The sequence below is a fragment of the Nomascus leucogenys genome, chromosome 15 (assembly GCF_006542625.1).
Source record: "Nomascus leucogenys isolate Asia chromosome 15, Asia_NLE_v1, whole genome shotgun sequence".
Taxonomy (NCBI): Eukaryota; Metazoa; Chordata; class Mammalia; order Primates; family Hylobatidae; genus Nomascus; species Nomascus leucogenys.
In genome coordinates, this window is record NC_044395.1 from 75,212,070 (window position 1) to 75,228,226 (window position 16,157).

General features: G+C 37.3%; 1 protein-coding gene across 2 annotated transcripts in view; it reads right to left on the reverse strand.

Moving 5' to 3' along the window:
* Positions 1 to 549: 549 nt before the first annotated feature.
* The window catches only part of RRAS2 (RAS related 2), an 82,325-nt gene continuing 66,717 nt past the window's right edge, over positions 550 to 16,157 (reverse strand). For both annotated transcript variants that reach the window (XM_003254970.4, XM_003254972.4), the window contains exons 5-6: positions 4,232 to 4,350; positions 550 to 2,057 (exon numbers count right to left, since the gene is read on the reverse strand). In XM_003254970.4, coding sequence (XP_003255018.1) covers positions 1,970 to 2,057; positions 4,232 to 4,350 — 207 coding nt within the window. In that variant the 3' untranslated portion in view covers positions 550 to 1,969. The remainder of the gene's footprint in view (positions 2,058 to 4,231; positions 4,351 to 16,157) is intronic.

Consider the following 16,157-nt stretch of genomic DNA (forward strand, 5'->3'; position numbering starts at 1 on the left):
GATTCTCCTGCCTCAGCCTCCCAAATAGCTGGGATTACAGGCACCCGCCACCACACCCAGCTAATTTTTGTATTTTTAGTAGAGATGGGGTTTCATCATGTTGGTCAGGCTGTCTCGAACTCCTAACCTCAGGTGATCCACCTGCCTCAGCCTGCCAAAGTGCTGGGATTACAGGTGTGCGCCACCATGCCCAGCCAATTATATTATTTTTACTGGTCTTCAAATAAATGTGTGTGTGACTTTAGCTGTTTTCAGTTTCATCTTCACGGGGTATCTGTGTAGGTATTCACCTTCCTCTACAGTTGGGTTTCTATATCAGGAGCACTTCATAGAAAAAGTTTAAGAAACACGGACTTAAGTAAATATTCAAGAAGTCAAAAAACATCAAATTGTTTCACATCCACTCCACCTGCTGAACGACCAATGCTGACTTTTAGATTCAAACCCTAAGGCACTGGAGAAAAGGAATAGAGCTACTAAAATAAGTTTCACTAACACTTGTTCCCTTAAGAAACCACTAAATTAAACACAATGAGTAATCAAGCATCATCTTGTGATAACAGATCAATTTTAATTCTAGCACCTGAAGCTATACAAGGGTATGCTCTATAAACTTCATGGGACTGTTGTACACACTTGATAAAGTGACAACTGTGCAATACCACTTAGCATCTCAAAATCAGGAACATACTATTGAATTGCTTAAACACAATCCACAGAATTAAAAACAAAATCAGATGCCATCCACAGTTATACTAATTATCCATTAAAAGCTTACACTTAATACTTGAAATAACAATCAATATCTAGCAGGGAATACTGAAAGTGATTTCAGAGTCTCATCCTGTTGTACTCTATTGGGAAGGTTTCTTGAGTAGATATGTGACTGGCCAAAGATGGGTACAACCAAGACAGACCAGCAAGTAAAAGTTCTACCACAGTTTCTGTAGTTTCCACTTGTTTTTCTTTGTCAGTTAAAAGTGAACAGTGAGAATTAAATACTTATCTTTACATATACACAAGGTATGCTATGAAAGCATACCTGCTTACAAACATATAAAAATACTTGTTAACTAGTTTGATAAGAAAATAATGTATAAAAGTATATAGCAAAAACATTAATCATCTCTGACCCCGGAAAGATCAATTCCATATTTTATATTACATCAAACAAAAACAGTTTTAGTTTTTTGAATCCCTTATCCAGAAATACTTGAAAAGGAAGACAGACAGAAATTATTCATTTTTACCCTTAGCGTGGCTGTGAAAAAGAGTTAAATTAAAAAATCAAGTACACTGAAATGTCTAAGTCCTAAATGAGTCCAAATATTTGACCACGTAGAATATTATCATCTTCAAGAGTAGGAGTAATAACACAGGCTTTTATGAGCAGTTTTTAATCCATAAATACAATAGGCATTTGGTATTTTGGCCACCAGAAAACAAAAGTTGTAGTATCAGTAAAGGTCTGAGATGGTTCACTTTTGTAGATTCAATTCAGTGTATTTAAGGTTAACAAAGGCTGACATTGAAATGTTTAAAGATAGGCAAAAATTCACATTAAAAAAAATCCCTATATTTCTATTTAGAGTAACAGTAGGCAGTATGATTCCAAAAGTTAAAAATTATTTCACAACCTGTAGCTTCAGCTTGGCAAACAGCTTAGATTCCAAAACTGATTCATCTCTATTAAAATGTAAGCACTTAAAAAAAGAGCATGTCTGTATATATAGACATATATTTTAAAGGAATCAGATAATCTTTGAAGCAGCCTTAGTGTTTCCTTTAAATTTGTCTGGAAATGACCATTGTATTAGCTTCACAGAAAGGACTAGCCAGCTTCTTGGTCTAAGGCTAACATGGTGATCATTTGTCTAAGGCTAGAAAGGTACCAACAAGATGTAAACTGAGGAGAGGAAGAGAAGATGAGGGCTTTTCCTGGCAGTTGGTAGCTAAAACTGAAGGGATTCTAGAAAATGACACAATGGCAGCCTTTCTTATCTTTTTCTTTCCGTGTTGGTTCTGGTGAAGGAGGACATTCCTGCTCTTGAAATTTCCTGTAAGATAAAAAATTCTAAAATATAATTGCCTTCTTGGTAATCTAGTATTAAAAACACAGGTTATTTTTTGTACAAGTTCACTTTAAGTGCATATTCTTTTCAATGTTAAACTTCAACAAGGGAATTTCTCTTTCCTAGCCCCACCAAAAAAGGGCACAAACGCGTCAACACCAGCACAAGCAGAGCTGTGAAGCTGCTTTAATGGATGAGTCCTGAATCAGACGAGATACCAGACTCAGTAATCTCTAAGTTCCCATCCCAATTTGAAATTCCATGACTCTAAGGTATCCTTAAGAATAGATTCATCATTAGAGTGCAATATAAAATTAATCTTACAAGGTATGCAGGTCTTATCTGTGTTCTGCCATTTTTTAAATTCAGTATTAGACAAAGTTAGTTGACCTAGTCTGAGCCTCAGTTTTTTAGAAGGGAATAATGGAAACCTACCTTTCACAGCTGTTGTGAGGATTAAAGATCTTGTGATGTTAAAATATATCTAATAGTTCCTGGCATTAAAAACAAAACAAACAAAAAATGTCCTCTACTTGCCCCCTCAATCCTGAATTACTGATGGATAAGGAGAGATCCTAAGAACCAAAACAAAGCACAACATTTCAAAATGGCAGTCATAATTATTTTAAGAAGGCACTGCCTCATCAGTTGCTTAACACTAAAATGGAACTGGAATGGGAAAGGGGGGTAAAATATATATAACATAAAATTTTCCATCTTAACCATTTTTAAGTATACAATTTGATAGTATTAAGTATATGCATGATGTTGTGCAACCATCATCACCATCCATCTCCAGATCTCTTTTTCATCTTATAAAACTGAGACTCTGTACCCATTAAAAAAAAAAATGGGACTGGGATTTTTAACAAACTACTAAAAAAGAAAAAGCTATAACCTTCACTTTTTTTTCCTCCACAGAAAGATAATGCCTTGGCAAGGAGCTAATAAGTAGAAGATCATCGCTCAGCTGTCAATTTACCTTAGATACAAAATAAATACAAAGCCCAGGCACGGTGGTTCACGCTGTAATCCCAGCACTTTGGGAGGTCGAGGCGGGTGGAACACGAGGTCAGGAGTTCGAGACCGGCCTGGCCAATATGGTGAAACCCCATCTCTACTAAAAATACAAAAATTAGCTGGGTGTGGTGGCGGGTGCCTGTAATCCCAGCTACTCAGGAGGCTGAGGCAGAGAATTGCTTGAACCCAGGAGGTGGAGGTTGTAATGAGCCGAGATCACACCACTGCACTCCAGCCTGGGTGACAGAGAGAAACTCCGTTTCCAAAAAAAAAAAAAAAAAAAAAAAAAAAAAGCAGCCCACTTCACATTCCTATCAAACTGTCTAACTAGCAGAGAATCCCAGATCTACAGAGCAGAGTATGAAACAGGGGCCAGGCACCAAGACCCAAAATAATAAATAAAATCCTACTCACTAAAGCAACTTCATCTTTCTCACCCACAAACGTATCTAGTAATTCTATCAGACCTCACCCAACATCTTAAGCTTCCTGGAACCCGTTAACACTTTTTAAACCAAAAGACCCCCTATAGCATCAAACAGAAAAATTATTTGTTATGTGGGACATTATACTTCACACCTTGCAGGATTATTTTATCTCTACTACCTGGTTTACTCTTAGCCTGGGATGAGCTGGATTAAAAGAAAGGTAGGAGCACAGACTCTGGAATCAGAGATTTGAATTAAAGTCCCAGTTCTGCCATTTAATATGTCTTAACTTTCAACAAGCTATTTAACTTCTTTCTCTGTACCTCTGTTTTCTCCTCTGAAAGTGAGGATAAAACAGTATTTAGTTTATTGGGCGAGGGTGAGGATTACATATAATAATACATGTAAAACATTTAGCACAGAAGCTGGCAGAGATTACCATGCAAAAGTTAGCTGCTGTCATCACTATCTTCACACCATCACCCCCTTTGGAAGCAGCATTTCTTCTTATCAAAATCCTATGTGTACTTTATACTTTATAATTAAGTTATGTTATATTCTAGAAGTGCCTAGAATATGTACTTAAAAATTGTAATGCACCATGTGCATTAATCCCTAGAAAGGAATCACTTCTATATAAAATATCCTTTCTTACTAAAAACAATTAATAGTAATTTATTAAAACACACTTCTAGAATGTGTTTTGCTTACCTGATAACCCGGACAAGTTCATGGAAAGCTTGATCTACATTCATCCTAATCTTTGCTGATGCCTCCATGTATGTTACCTTAAGTTGCCGTGCTAACTGCTGTCCTTCTTCCTGCGTTACCTGAAATTCCAACAGTTACGTTTATGGTACATTATTAACAATTGGATTTGCTCCATCTAATCCTGGCCACAGATTGTGCTAATAATTCAGCCAAGAGGCCAAGTTGTTTTATCATAAGATGAAACAACAGACTTAATAGCTCACGATAAACTAAAGCCCACCTCTGCAGAACAATGCAGAAGAACATACCTGTGATGGAAATACTAGCCTACAACAATATTTCCAACTAGAGATCACATAAAAACTATTAAATACAACAGTAATACATTCTGGGAAGGGAAAGTGTAAGGTGCTATTAAAGCATACAACCCTGTCAGGGAGATCAGGGAAAGCTTCCCTAAGGAAGTGACATTTAAGCCAAGAAGATAACAGAGTATGGAGTTGAGAGGTGGAGGGTGGGGGTGTGAAGAAGTATCCTTGCCAGAGAAAACTGAATGTGTGAGGCCATGAGAGTGAATGGGCTTTCCAAGAACTAAAAGAAGCATCATATAGCTGGAATACAATAAGCAAAGAGAGAAAATGGCAAGAAGTGAGGATGGAGAAAAGTGCAAGCTTCAGAGGCCATAAGGTCTCTTCATCATTGCATTCCCCAAAACCTGATGCACAGGTGACACTCATCAATATGTGGGGAGAAATGAATTATGAATGCAATCACAGGCCCTCACAATGCCTTATATTTTGGAGATCAAGGAAAGGTGGCATAGCTGATTGATGTATAAAATGGCAGGTCAGAATAAGAAAACATAAACTGAATGTGATTCCTACATGTTTTAAATGTAAGGATTTGAATAGTGATGTTTACTAAAAATTATTAAACTCTATTACATTTACATTTATATAGTGGGGCTTAAAATTCTATTTCTGAAAACAATACCTTTTATGGCTATTTTTATCACAAAAGTAAACACTTGATGAAAAAATTAGAAAAGCCAAATTGGTTAAAAAAAAAAAAAAATCAAAGAAAATTTAAGAACCTATCAACCATAGAGAACCATGTTCTTTTGGTCATTTTTCAATGATACATAGTTTTTACACCATAAAAATAGGATCATAATTTTTGTATATCTCATACTCTGGAAGCATTCTGAACTCATTTATCTAGGAGTTCTTTTGTAAATTCCACATAACCATGTCATTTGCTAATAAAGACAATTTTATTTCTTGCTTTTTGATGTGAATATCTTTTATCTCCTTTTCCAGCCTTAGTGCACTACCTAGAACCTCCAGTACAATGATGTAAGTGGTGACGGGAATACTCTTGACCTATTTTGGATCTTAGAAACAAAGGTAGTTTTTCACCATTAAGTATGCTGTCAGTTATAGAATTTTTTTTTGTAGATGTCCTTTCTCAGGTTAACAAAGTTCTCCACTACTCCTTTTGTATAGGGCGTTTATCAGGAATGGATGGTGGATTTGCCAAATGTTTTTTCCTGCATCTACTGAGATAATTATATGATTTCTCCTTTTTAGTCTAATATGATGAATTATATTGACTCACTGTCAAATATCAAACCAACAACCCATTGCAGGAATAAACTCTCCTTGAGTGATATATTGCCCTTTTTATATATTGTTAAATTCTATTTAATATTTTATTAAGAATCTTTATATCTGTGTTCATGAGAGATACTGGACTGTGGATTTCTTATGTTTTCCTCTGGTTTGGGTTTCTGAGTGGCTATGCTGGCTTCAAATAAGTTGGAAAGAATTTTCTCTCCTCTTCAATGTTCTGGAACACTTTGTACAGAATCAGCAGTATTTCTTCCTTAAATGTGTGGTATAATTCACTGGCAAATCTATCTGGGCTTGAAGTTTTCTTTGAGGGAAGTTTTTAAAACAAACTCAATTCATTTTATAGATAAAGTACTACTCACATTATCTTTTTTTTTCCCCCTTGAGTGAGCTTTGGTAGTTTATGCCTTTCAAGTAATATGTCCATTTCATTTAACTTGCTGAATTTATTGGCATAAAGTTGTTTATAGTATTTATTATCTTTCAAACATCTGAAGGATCTAAAGTGAAGATACCACTCTCAATCCTGATACTGTGTCTTTTCTCTTTTTTATCTGATCATTCTGGCAAGAGTCTTGTCAATTTGACTGATCTTCCAAAAAGCCAGTTTGGGGTTTTTTTATTTTTTATTTTTTTGGTAGAGGTGGGGTCTCACTATGTTACCCAGGATGGTCTTGAACTGCTCTGCTGGGCTCAAGCAATCCTCCTGCCTCAGCCTCCCAAAGTGTTGGCATTACAGGCATAAGCCACTACACTCTGCCAGTTTTTCTTTCCTTTATGGTTTTACTATCTTCCATTTCATTGGTTTTCATTCTCTTATTATTTCCCTTCTGCTTACTATGGGTTCTAATTTTCTCTTTTCCTTCTTATTTCTTAAGGAAGAAACTAAAGGTCATTGAATTGAGACCTTTGTTCTAATACAAATATTTAGTGCTACAAATTTCTCTATACTTCTTTAGTAGCATGCTATAAATTTTGATGTTGTGTTCTAACTTTCATTCAGTTCATAATACTTTGTAATTTCCCTTTTCATTTTCTTGACCCAAGGGTTAGTTGGAATATGTTAATTTCCCAATATTTGGAGATTTCCTAGATACTTCTCTGTTATTAATTTCCAAGTTAACTCTACTGTGGTCAGGAAATTACACACTATCTGAGTAAAATCCTTTTAAATTTATTGAGGCTTACGTTATGATCCATTCTTCTTTCAAAAGAAGGTGCATTCTACTGTTGTTGGGTAAAGGGTACACTTAATGTCAATTAGGATACGTTGTTCAATATTGTTGTTCAAGTCATCTGTATCCTTACTGATTTTCTTTCTACCTTCCTATCAGCTATTGAGAGGGGTATTGAAGTCTCTGATTTTAAGTGTGAATTTGTCTATTTTTCCTTGTAGTTCTTAACATCTTGCTTCAAGATTTTTGAAGCTATTAGATCACGAATGTTTGGGACTGTTATGTCCTCTTCATGAATTAATCTCCTTATCATTATAAAAACTCTTCTTTATCTCTGGTAATAGTCTTGGCTCTGAAATCTTTGTCTGATATTTATATAGCTACTTATTTTCATTATTGCTAGCCAGGCAATCATGAAAATAATTAAAGTAGCTATATAAATATCTTACTCCATCCTTTTACTTTAACCTTTGTGTCTTCACATTTAAAGTAGATTTCTTGTAGCATCTTGTTTTTTAATTCAATCTAACACATCTGCCTTTTAATTGAGACATTTGCTCAATTTACATTTAATGTGCTCACGGATACAGTTGAGTCATCTTGCTATTAGTTTCCTATCCATATCATCTATTCTTTGTTCTAGCTGTCTTCTTTCTCTACCTTCTTTTGGGTTAGCTGAGTTGTTTTTATTACTGCATTTTATCTCCTTTGTTGGTTAATTATATATCTGTTATTTCAGTGGCTGCTTTAGAATTTATGGTATACATTTTTAATTCATGACAGTCTAATTCAAATGATAAGATACCAATTCAAGTATGGTTTAAGAACCCTACAACAGAGCCAGGTGCAGTGGTGTGTGCCTAAAGTCCCAGCTACTTGGATGGCTGAGGCAAGAGGATCACTTGAGCTCAAGAGTTCAAGGCCAGTCTGGGCAACACAGTGAGAACTCGTCTCTCAAGAAAAAAACAAACTAGTTAACAACAATATTTCTCCCTCCTGCTCTTTTTTGTTATTAACTTTTACTTCACAATGCGTTTATTATTTTTGCTTTAAATATTCAGTTATGGTAAGAGTAATTTATATTTATCCACATAATTACCATCTCTGGTACTCTGTATTCATTTTCAGATTTCCATTTGGTATCATTTCCCTTCTGCCTAAGGACATCTTTTCACATTTCTTGTAATGCAGGTCTGCTACGGATGAATTATCTTGCTTTTATATGTCTGGGAAAAGTCTTTATTTCATCTTCATTTCTGAAATAAATTTTTGGTGGGTATTGAATCCTAGTTGATAGTTTTTGCTATCAGTACTTAAAAGATTCTGCACCACTATCTTCTGGCTTCACTGTTCAATGAGATGCAGTACTGACTCCAGCCATCCTTATTTTTGTTCTTCCATACGTAATGTGCTCTTTTCCCCCCGGTCTGGCTATTTGTCAGATTTTTTTCTTTACCACTGATTTTAAGCAATTTCATTATAACATATCTTATAATTTTCTTCATATTTCTTGTGCTCCAGGTTTGTTGAGCTTCTTGGATGTGTGTATTTTTCATCAAATGTGGAAATTTTCAGTAATGACTTCTGCTGTTAATCCCATCCAGTGCATTTTTCATGTCAGACATTGTAGTTTTACTTTTGAAAGTTTGATTTGGATCTGTTTACATCTTTCTTGATTGCATAAAATACGGTCAAAATAACTGTTTTAATGTCTCTGTCCACTAATTCTATTATCTTTGTCATTTCTGGATCTGTTCCTATTATTTGTTTCCTTATTGTGGGTCATATTTTCTTGCTTCTTTGTATGCATGGGAATTTCTGAGTAAAAGGCTGGCACTTTTACCTATCAGGTATCAGATATTTTGTATTCCTAAACACATTCCTGAGCTTTCTTCTAGGATGCAGTTATTTGGAAACGTGTTATCCTTTCAGGTCATGATCTAGGTTTTTTTTTTTTTTTTTTTTGAGACGGAGGCTCGCTCTGTCACCCAGGCTTAAGTGCAGTGGCGCAATCTTGGCTCACTGCAAGCTCCGCCTCCCGGGTTCACGCCATTCTCCTGCCTCAGTCTCTCCGAGTAGCTGGGACTACAGGCGCCCACCACCACGCTCGGCTAATTTTTTGTATTTTTAGTAGAGACGGGGTTTCACCGTGGTCTCGATCTCCTGACCTCGCGATCTGCCCGCCTCGGCCTCCCAAAGTGCTGGGATTACAAGTGTGAGCCACTGCGCCCGGCCTCATGCTCTAGGTTTTGTTATAGGGTACCAGAACAGCATTTAGTTTGGCTAATTTTGCCCCACTACTGGGACAAAACCCTTTTGAGTTATACTATCCAATAACTCCAAGAAATATAAGGTTTTCTACTTTGATTGATTAGAATATTAATTATTCCTGGCCCTGTTTGAGCTCAAGGTATTGTTCCTTCTAAACTTTAGGTAGCTTGTTCTCCCAGTTTAATATTCTATTCCAAAAATTTAGCGGCCTCAATACAGTATCATTAGTTTATTACACCAATATACATATATCCAACAACTACTTCATAACTGTTTGTGCCCTGTTGCATTCCAACAGGATAACAGGCAGGTTCTACATAGCACTGGTATATCTAAGTTTATCTAACTTTTAAATTTACCTTGTCTCTCTTCAAAATAACGTATGTGCCACAAGGCTATGCATCTGAAATATAAACCGATCAAGTTACCTGAACAATTAACGATAAGGAAGGAAGCTGAGTAAACAGAAAGCTTCACAGAACCACCAATTTTAGACAGGACAATTTCTATTTTAGGAAAATTTGACATGTGAAATTCCTTCCTATAAAATACCCCTATGCAGTCACAAATTCTGTTTCTTCTTTCTGGGATGCCATCCCTTCTCTCTCAACTCTACAATCTCAAATTCTTCCTCACTAACCTTTCAAGACCTGAGCAATGAAACTTCCCCCTAAGTGTTGGGCTGTTTTGGAAGCACCTTCTCAGAGCTCCCATCACACCCTCTGGTTACCACTGACAATTTCTAACAATACCACGGTAAAATTTTTCATTTTGTTTTCTTATTCTTTCACCACGTCATCATGTCCTCTGAGGCTGGAAGTTAATACAGGCTTGTCTTTGTACATCCAAAGCTTAGAAGCATGCTTAGCAGCTAAATAAGTAAACACGTGTTAAGTAAATGGTGTACAACTAACCAAATAGGTACATTTAGTCTTAAGTTAAAATATATATATATATATATATATATATATATATATATATACACAAAAAGAAAAAGAAATCTCAATAAACTACTTACTTTATTGGGGTAAATATGATTGGGGGAAGGAAATACATGTACTTAGAATTTTTCCACTAGTTTTTCTGCTCAATTATTCCTCAAAAAGATACCTTGTCCTACCCATCATGCATAACGTAATTCACATAAACAGGAATAGCAACTCACCTATCTTTATACAGAGTAAGAAAAGTTAGGCTGGGCGTAGTGGCTCATGCCTGTAATCCAAACACTTTGGGAGGCCGAGGTGGGTGGATCACCTAAGGTCGGGAGTTCAAGACACGCCTGCCCAACATGGTGAAACCCTATCTCTCCTAAAAATATAAAAAGTAGCCGGGTGTGATGGCACGGGCCTGTAATCCCAGCTACTCGGGAGGCTGAGGCAGAATTGCTTGAACACAGGAGGTGGAGGTTGCACTGAGCCAAGACTGCATCACTGCACTCTAGCCCTGGTTGACAGAGCAAGACTCTGTCTCAAAAAAAAAAAAGAAATGTTAATTAATTCACGGTCTACATGATAAAACAATCCTGCTGCTAGGATTATGTGCTTCACTTGTTTTTGTTTTGTTTGGTTTGGTTTTGAGACAGGGTCTCACTCTGTCACCCAGGTTGAGTGCAGTGGCATGGCCACAGCTCACTGAAGCCTCAACCTCCCAGGCTCAGGTGACCTTCCCACGTCAGCCTCTTGAGTAGTTGGGACTACAGGCACGTGCCACCACGTCTAATTTTTTTTTATTTTTAGTAGAGACAGGGTCCTGCCATGTTGCCCAGGCTGGTCTTGAACTTCTGGGCTCAAGGGATCTGCCTGCCTTGGCCTCCCAAAGTGCTGGGATCACAGGTGTTTGCCACCATGCCCAGCCATTTATTTGTTTTTAAAGCATGGTTTCACATCACTGTCTTCCAGGAAACAAAGCCAACAAATTTATACATACATTTCTGGTGAAGAAATCTCTAACCACATGCTTGTGAGCTGACACAGCATACTTTTAACTAAGTAGAAATAGCATTGCCATCACCAAAGCAAACAATAAAAGACAAAAAGGACAACACACTGGAACAGAGCCATAGCACTGTGGAAGTAAGAAATCAAAAGAAAACTGAAAGCTACACAAGTAAGTATTTCCTAGAGGTTCCTCGACCCAGATAATTTCATAAAGATACCAAATATTAAGCCTCATCTCCTGGATATTCTGATTTGGTAGATTTCAGCACTTCCCAGACATGTTTTGTTTTAAATAACCAGGGCAAATCTGATGCAACAAATTCACAGAACTACATTTGGGAGCTTCCAGTAAGACTCAGTTCAAAAACACAAGTATCAGCAGCAGTTCACAATAGTATGTATGAGCTCATCTAGTACTACATATTTCCAAATAGAAGAAACTACATTTGCAGTGCTCAGAGTTACGTCAAGTTAATGAAGTTTACAGCAGCAAAACTTGTTTTCACAAATATCTATTATGTAAAAAGAATCATCACATTAATATAACATCTTAACTCACTGGCACCCAGATTCATCCACTCAACAAATATTTATTTAGTGCATACCTCTGTTCCATATGCTAACAATAAAGCCTGAACAAAATTGACCTGTCAAAACCGAGAAACCCTCATAGTACCTACACCTACATTCACCATCTAAATTAACCCTTTTAGACGCACATAAGGCACAGCTAAGGCCATATGTGGTAAGATCCTCTACTATTTGAGGAGGGGTTCTTTTTCCTAGGAGGCTGTAGGGGGCACACAGTCGTCAAAAGTACTGACAGATGGGAGTCTGGATTGATATACTTAGCTATCTATTCTTTTAAGTATAATGAGTTATTTTCTCAAATTAATAGTAACGATTAATAATTAAGCAACTAAAAGGAGGGGAAAAAGAGGGAACAACCAAGGTAAGCCAGGAGAAAGATGATAAAGACAAAAAAGCAAAGACAGTTGATCTCTAGGCAGGGCTGAGTTGAGGACAAGGAACTTGAAATCAGATATATCACGAAATTCCACTGTCTAAGCCAACATACTGTGGCATTAAATTTCAGATTCAAGTGTTGTTACATTTACCTACTTTCATATTTTAGCAAAGGTAAGCAAATCATTTATCTATGTTTTCTTCCTACACCTTTAGCAGAATAAACAAAATGACTGGCTTATCTTATGGGACCAGATGGCTGGTAATACTAAACAACCATTCAAATTCTACAGATATCTTCTTATTTCACATAAACCTCAGTGACTACTCTGTCTACTGCTGCATGATCACTGCCTAGAAAAGGTGTTCAATAAATACTGGCTGAATGGACGGAAGGACAAAAGAAGCAAACCAGTCCACAGATACAGAGGCCATAAGCAAGCAAGCAAAGCCTCTTCTGGATGATATCCCTGAACCCTGGTGGGGTTCAGAATCTCAGGAGCCAGTGGTAGAAATGGCCAGTGCTGACCCACAAATTCAAAGAACAAGGAGAAATGGCATTTATTATCGACAAGAAAATAGGCTAGAAGGTAAAGAAACTATAAAGGATCAAGTGTAAGACAAAGGTAGAAAAAAACAAGCTGTGTCGGCAACAGAGAGCAAGCTAGACTGGTTACTCAGAACCTAGAGATGACAAAAAACTAAACATCTCTGAACAGGGGGAAAGAAGCTTTTATAGCATCCCTGTGGCCTGTCCAAGTTGACTTCGTAGAACACGTAAGTGTGTCAAGACATTATAGACTGACACCTTTAATTGTGAAGAGACTTTAAAAAGGTAAAAACTGGGCAGGCGCAGAGGCTCACACCTATAATCCCATCACTTTGGGAGGCCAAGGCGGCGGATCATGAGATCAGGAGTTTGAGACCAGCCTGGCCAACATGGTGAAACCCTATCTCTACTAAAAATATAAAAAATTAGGTGGGCATGGTGGCCCGTGCCTGTAAGCCCAGCTACTCAGGAGGCTGAGGCAGGAGAATCACTTGAACCTGGGAGGTGGAGGCTGCAGTGAGCCGAGATCGCGCCATTGCACTCCAGCCTGGACGACAAAGCAAGACCCGTTTCAGGGGGGAAAAAAAAAGGTAAAAACCTCGACTATAGCATCTCAATTTCATGCTATAGTATCTCAATTTCAATAGCATGCCCCCAAGGGTAGGAGATAAGGCATGTTTGTCTTTGCACATCCAGAGCCCAAGACACTTCAGAGAGACAAGGAGACAAAGTAGTACTAACAAAGGACACTGGGGAGGCTGGAGGAGCAGGAAATACTATCTCAGAGCTAAGTAAAGAAAGTGCTTCAAAAAGGAAGTGATCAACCATGTCAAATGTCACTGACATTTGTCCAATTAGTGATACTGACGGTGGCATTGAATGCCTGATGTCTGTAGAATCAAGAATGGCAGGAGAAAAAGTAGAGAAAGTGTTTCAGGAGTTTTGCTATTAAAGAGGGGCAGAAAAAATATACTCAGGGGAATGTGAGATTAAAAGTTTTTGCTGTAGTTTGTTTTTTTTGGTTTTTGCTGTAGTTTGTATGCTGATGGGAATGATCATGCAGAAATGTTCATCTGAAACAGAACTGCTGGGGTAATGTCTGTGAGTTGGTGAGAGGGAACAGGATCCAGTGTCTGGTGGAGAAGTTGGTCATATACAGATGAACAGTTTATCCATGTAAGTGGAGAGAAGTGAACTTGATGGGGTACCTGTGCACTCAGGTTAGTAGATATGGAGGTAAGGACATGTAGAAATATCTCACAGAAACAGGAAAACATACACATTATCAGCTGAGAGTGAGGAAAGAGAAGAAAGTGTTACAGGTTGAAGAAAATGAGAAAGTATGTAAAAATTATCCAGACACATGGGAAATAGGTGGACTAGGGAAATGTAGGATTCCCAGTCAGCACTAAAGGCCCATAAAGATCAGTGGTCATGACTTTAAAGTGAGAGTAGTCAACATGCCTGAGTACAGGTGCAAAGGAAGAAAAAGCATAAGGAAGAATAAAACTTTTCTTTGTGTCTATCCTTCAGAGAGTAGATGCCATATAAATGAGCAGAAAACTAAGCAATCAGATTTCAGGCACTTGCTTTTCTCCCTTGGATATATACACATCTAAGCTTTTCAGGATATACATAATTTATGTCTATTTATATGGTTTAGACGGAAAAATAAATACAAAATAACTTACTCCAAGCTAACACTATGTATCTTTAGGGTGACTGAAATAAGGAAATCATTTTCTATATTGTTCTCTCACTTTTTTACTCTGAGAATCTATTACTTTTACAAAAAGTAAAAAAAAAAAACTTCCATGAAAAAAATTATAATCCAATGATATATAAACAAAGCCAGTGCCACAATATGTTGACTGTCTGCAGACAGATGGAAACTGCATACCACATTCTGGCAATCTTCAATACAGGTTGAATATCCCTTATCCAAAATGCATGGGACCAGAAGTGTTTGGGATTTTGTAATTTTTTTTGATTTTAGAATACAGTATTTGCATATACATAACGATGTTTCTTGGGAATGGGACCCAAGTCTAAACACAAAATTCATTTACTTTTCATATATATTTTATACACATAGCCTGAAGATAATTTTATACAATATTTTAAGTAATATTGTGCATGAAACAAAGTTTTGACTGTGACATCACATGAGGTCAGGTGTGAAATTTTCCACTTGTGGAATCATGTTGGCACTCAAAAAGTTTCAGATTTTGAAGCATTTCAGATTGCAGATTTTTGGGCTAGGGATCCTCAATCTGGTATATAGACAACTTAAAAATGACTCATATAGACCCAAGCTGATAATGGCAGAGCCTCTTTAGGGTTCTAGTGGGCATACACCCTCCTCCCCTCCCTAATCTGCCACTGCCTACCCTACAGTAGATCTCCACCTATCCTAGGTCTCCTATCTATTCCTTTACTGGAGCTACCACCATGAGAAGGTTTGAGAAAGATCCTATTTCTATATTCAGGGCAGGAAGCACATAGGGGTGAGGCAAAAGTCAGCGAGAGATAGGAAGAGAACTCCTTCAATGCACATCTACTTTGCCATTATTTCAGATGCAATGACATATAGAGTTTCTAGTACTAGAAAGAACTGAGAAGAGTCACAGGCAAGGTCCACTGGGCAACATCAATAAATATAATCAGGTTTAGAAACCTCAAGGAAATGGTCTAAAAAAAAAACAAAATTAAATCTAAAAAAAATAGATGAACTGTCTATGCTAGGTTTATAACGTAAGCAATACCACATTCTTAATTATTTCAAACAGTTTATATTGATTTGAAATGAAGAACAAATTTTTTCACAACTTTATAACTCAGATTTGAACAAGACTTAGCAGGAAAATTTATTCTATACCAAGTTTCACCAGTGAACATTTCCAAATCTTAGCATTAGGATAATATATCATTTTCTCGGGCCGGGCGCGGTGGCTCATGCCTGTAATCCCAGCACTTTGGGAGGCCGAGGCGGGTGGATCACAAATTCAGGAGATCAAGACCATCCTGGCTAACACGGTGAAACCCTGTCTCTACTAAAAATATAAAAAATTAGCCAGGCATGCTGGCGGGCGCCTGTAGTCCCAAGCTACTCAAGAGGCTGAGGCAGGAGAATGGCGTGAACCCGGGAGGCAGAGCTTGCAGTGAGCCAAGATCACGCCTCTGCACTCCAGCCTGGGCAACAGAGCGAGACTCCATCTCAAAACAAAAACAAAAACAAAAACAAAATATATATATATATCATTTTCTCTTAAGTCAGTGTTTGAAATCGGGTATGCCGCCAATAAAATTTTATGTACACAGCTAAAATCAGAGACAGTTACAAAATAGAAGGCTGCCCTCAAAGCTGTTTATCAACCAATTTTTCCTGATGTT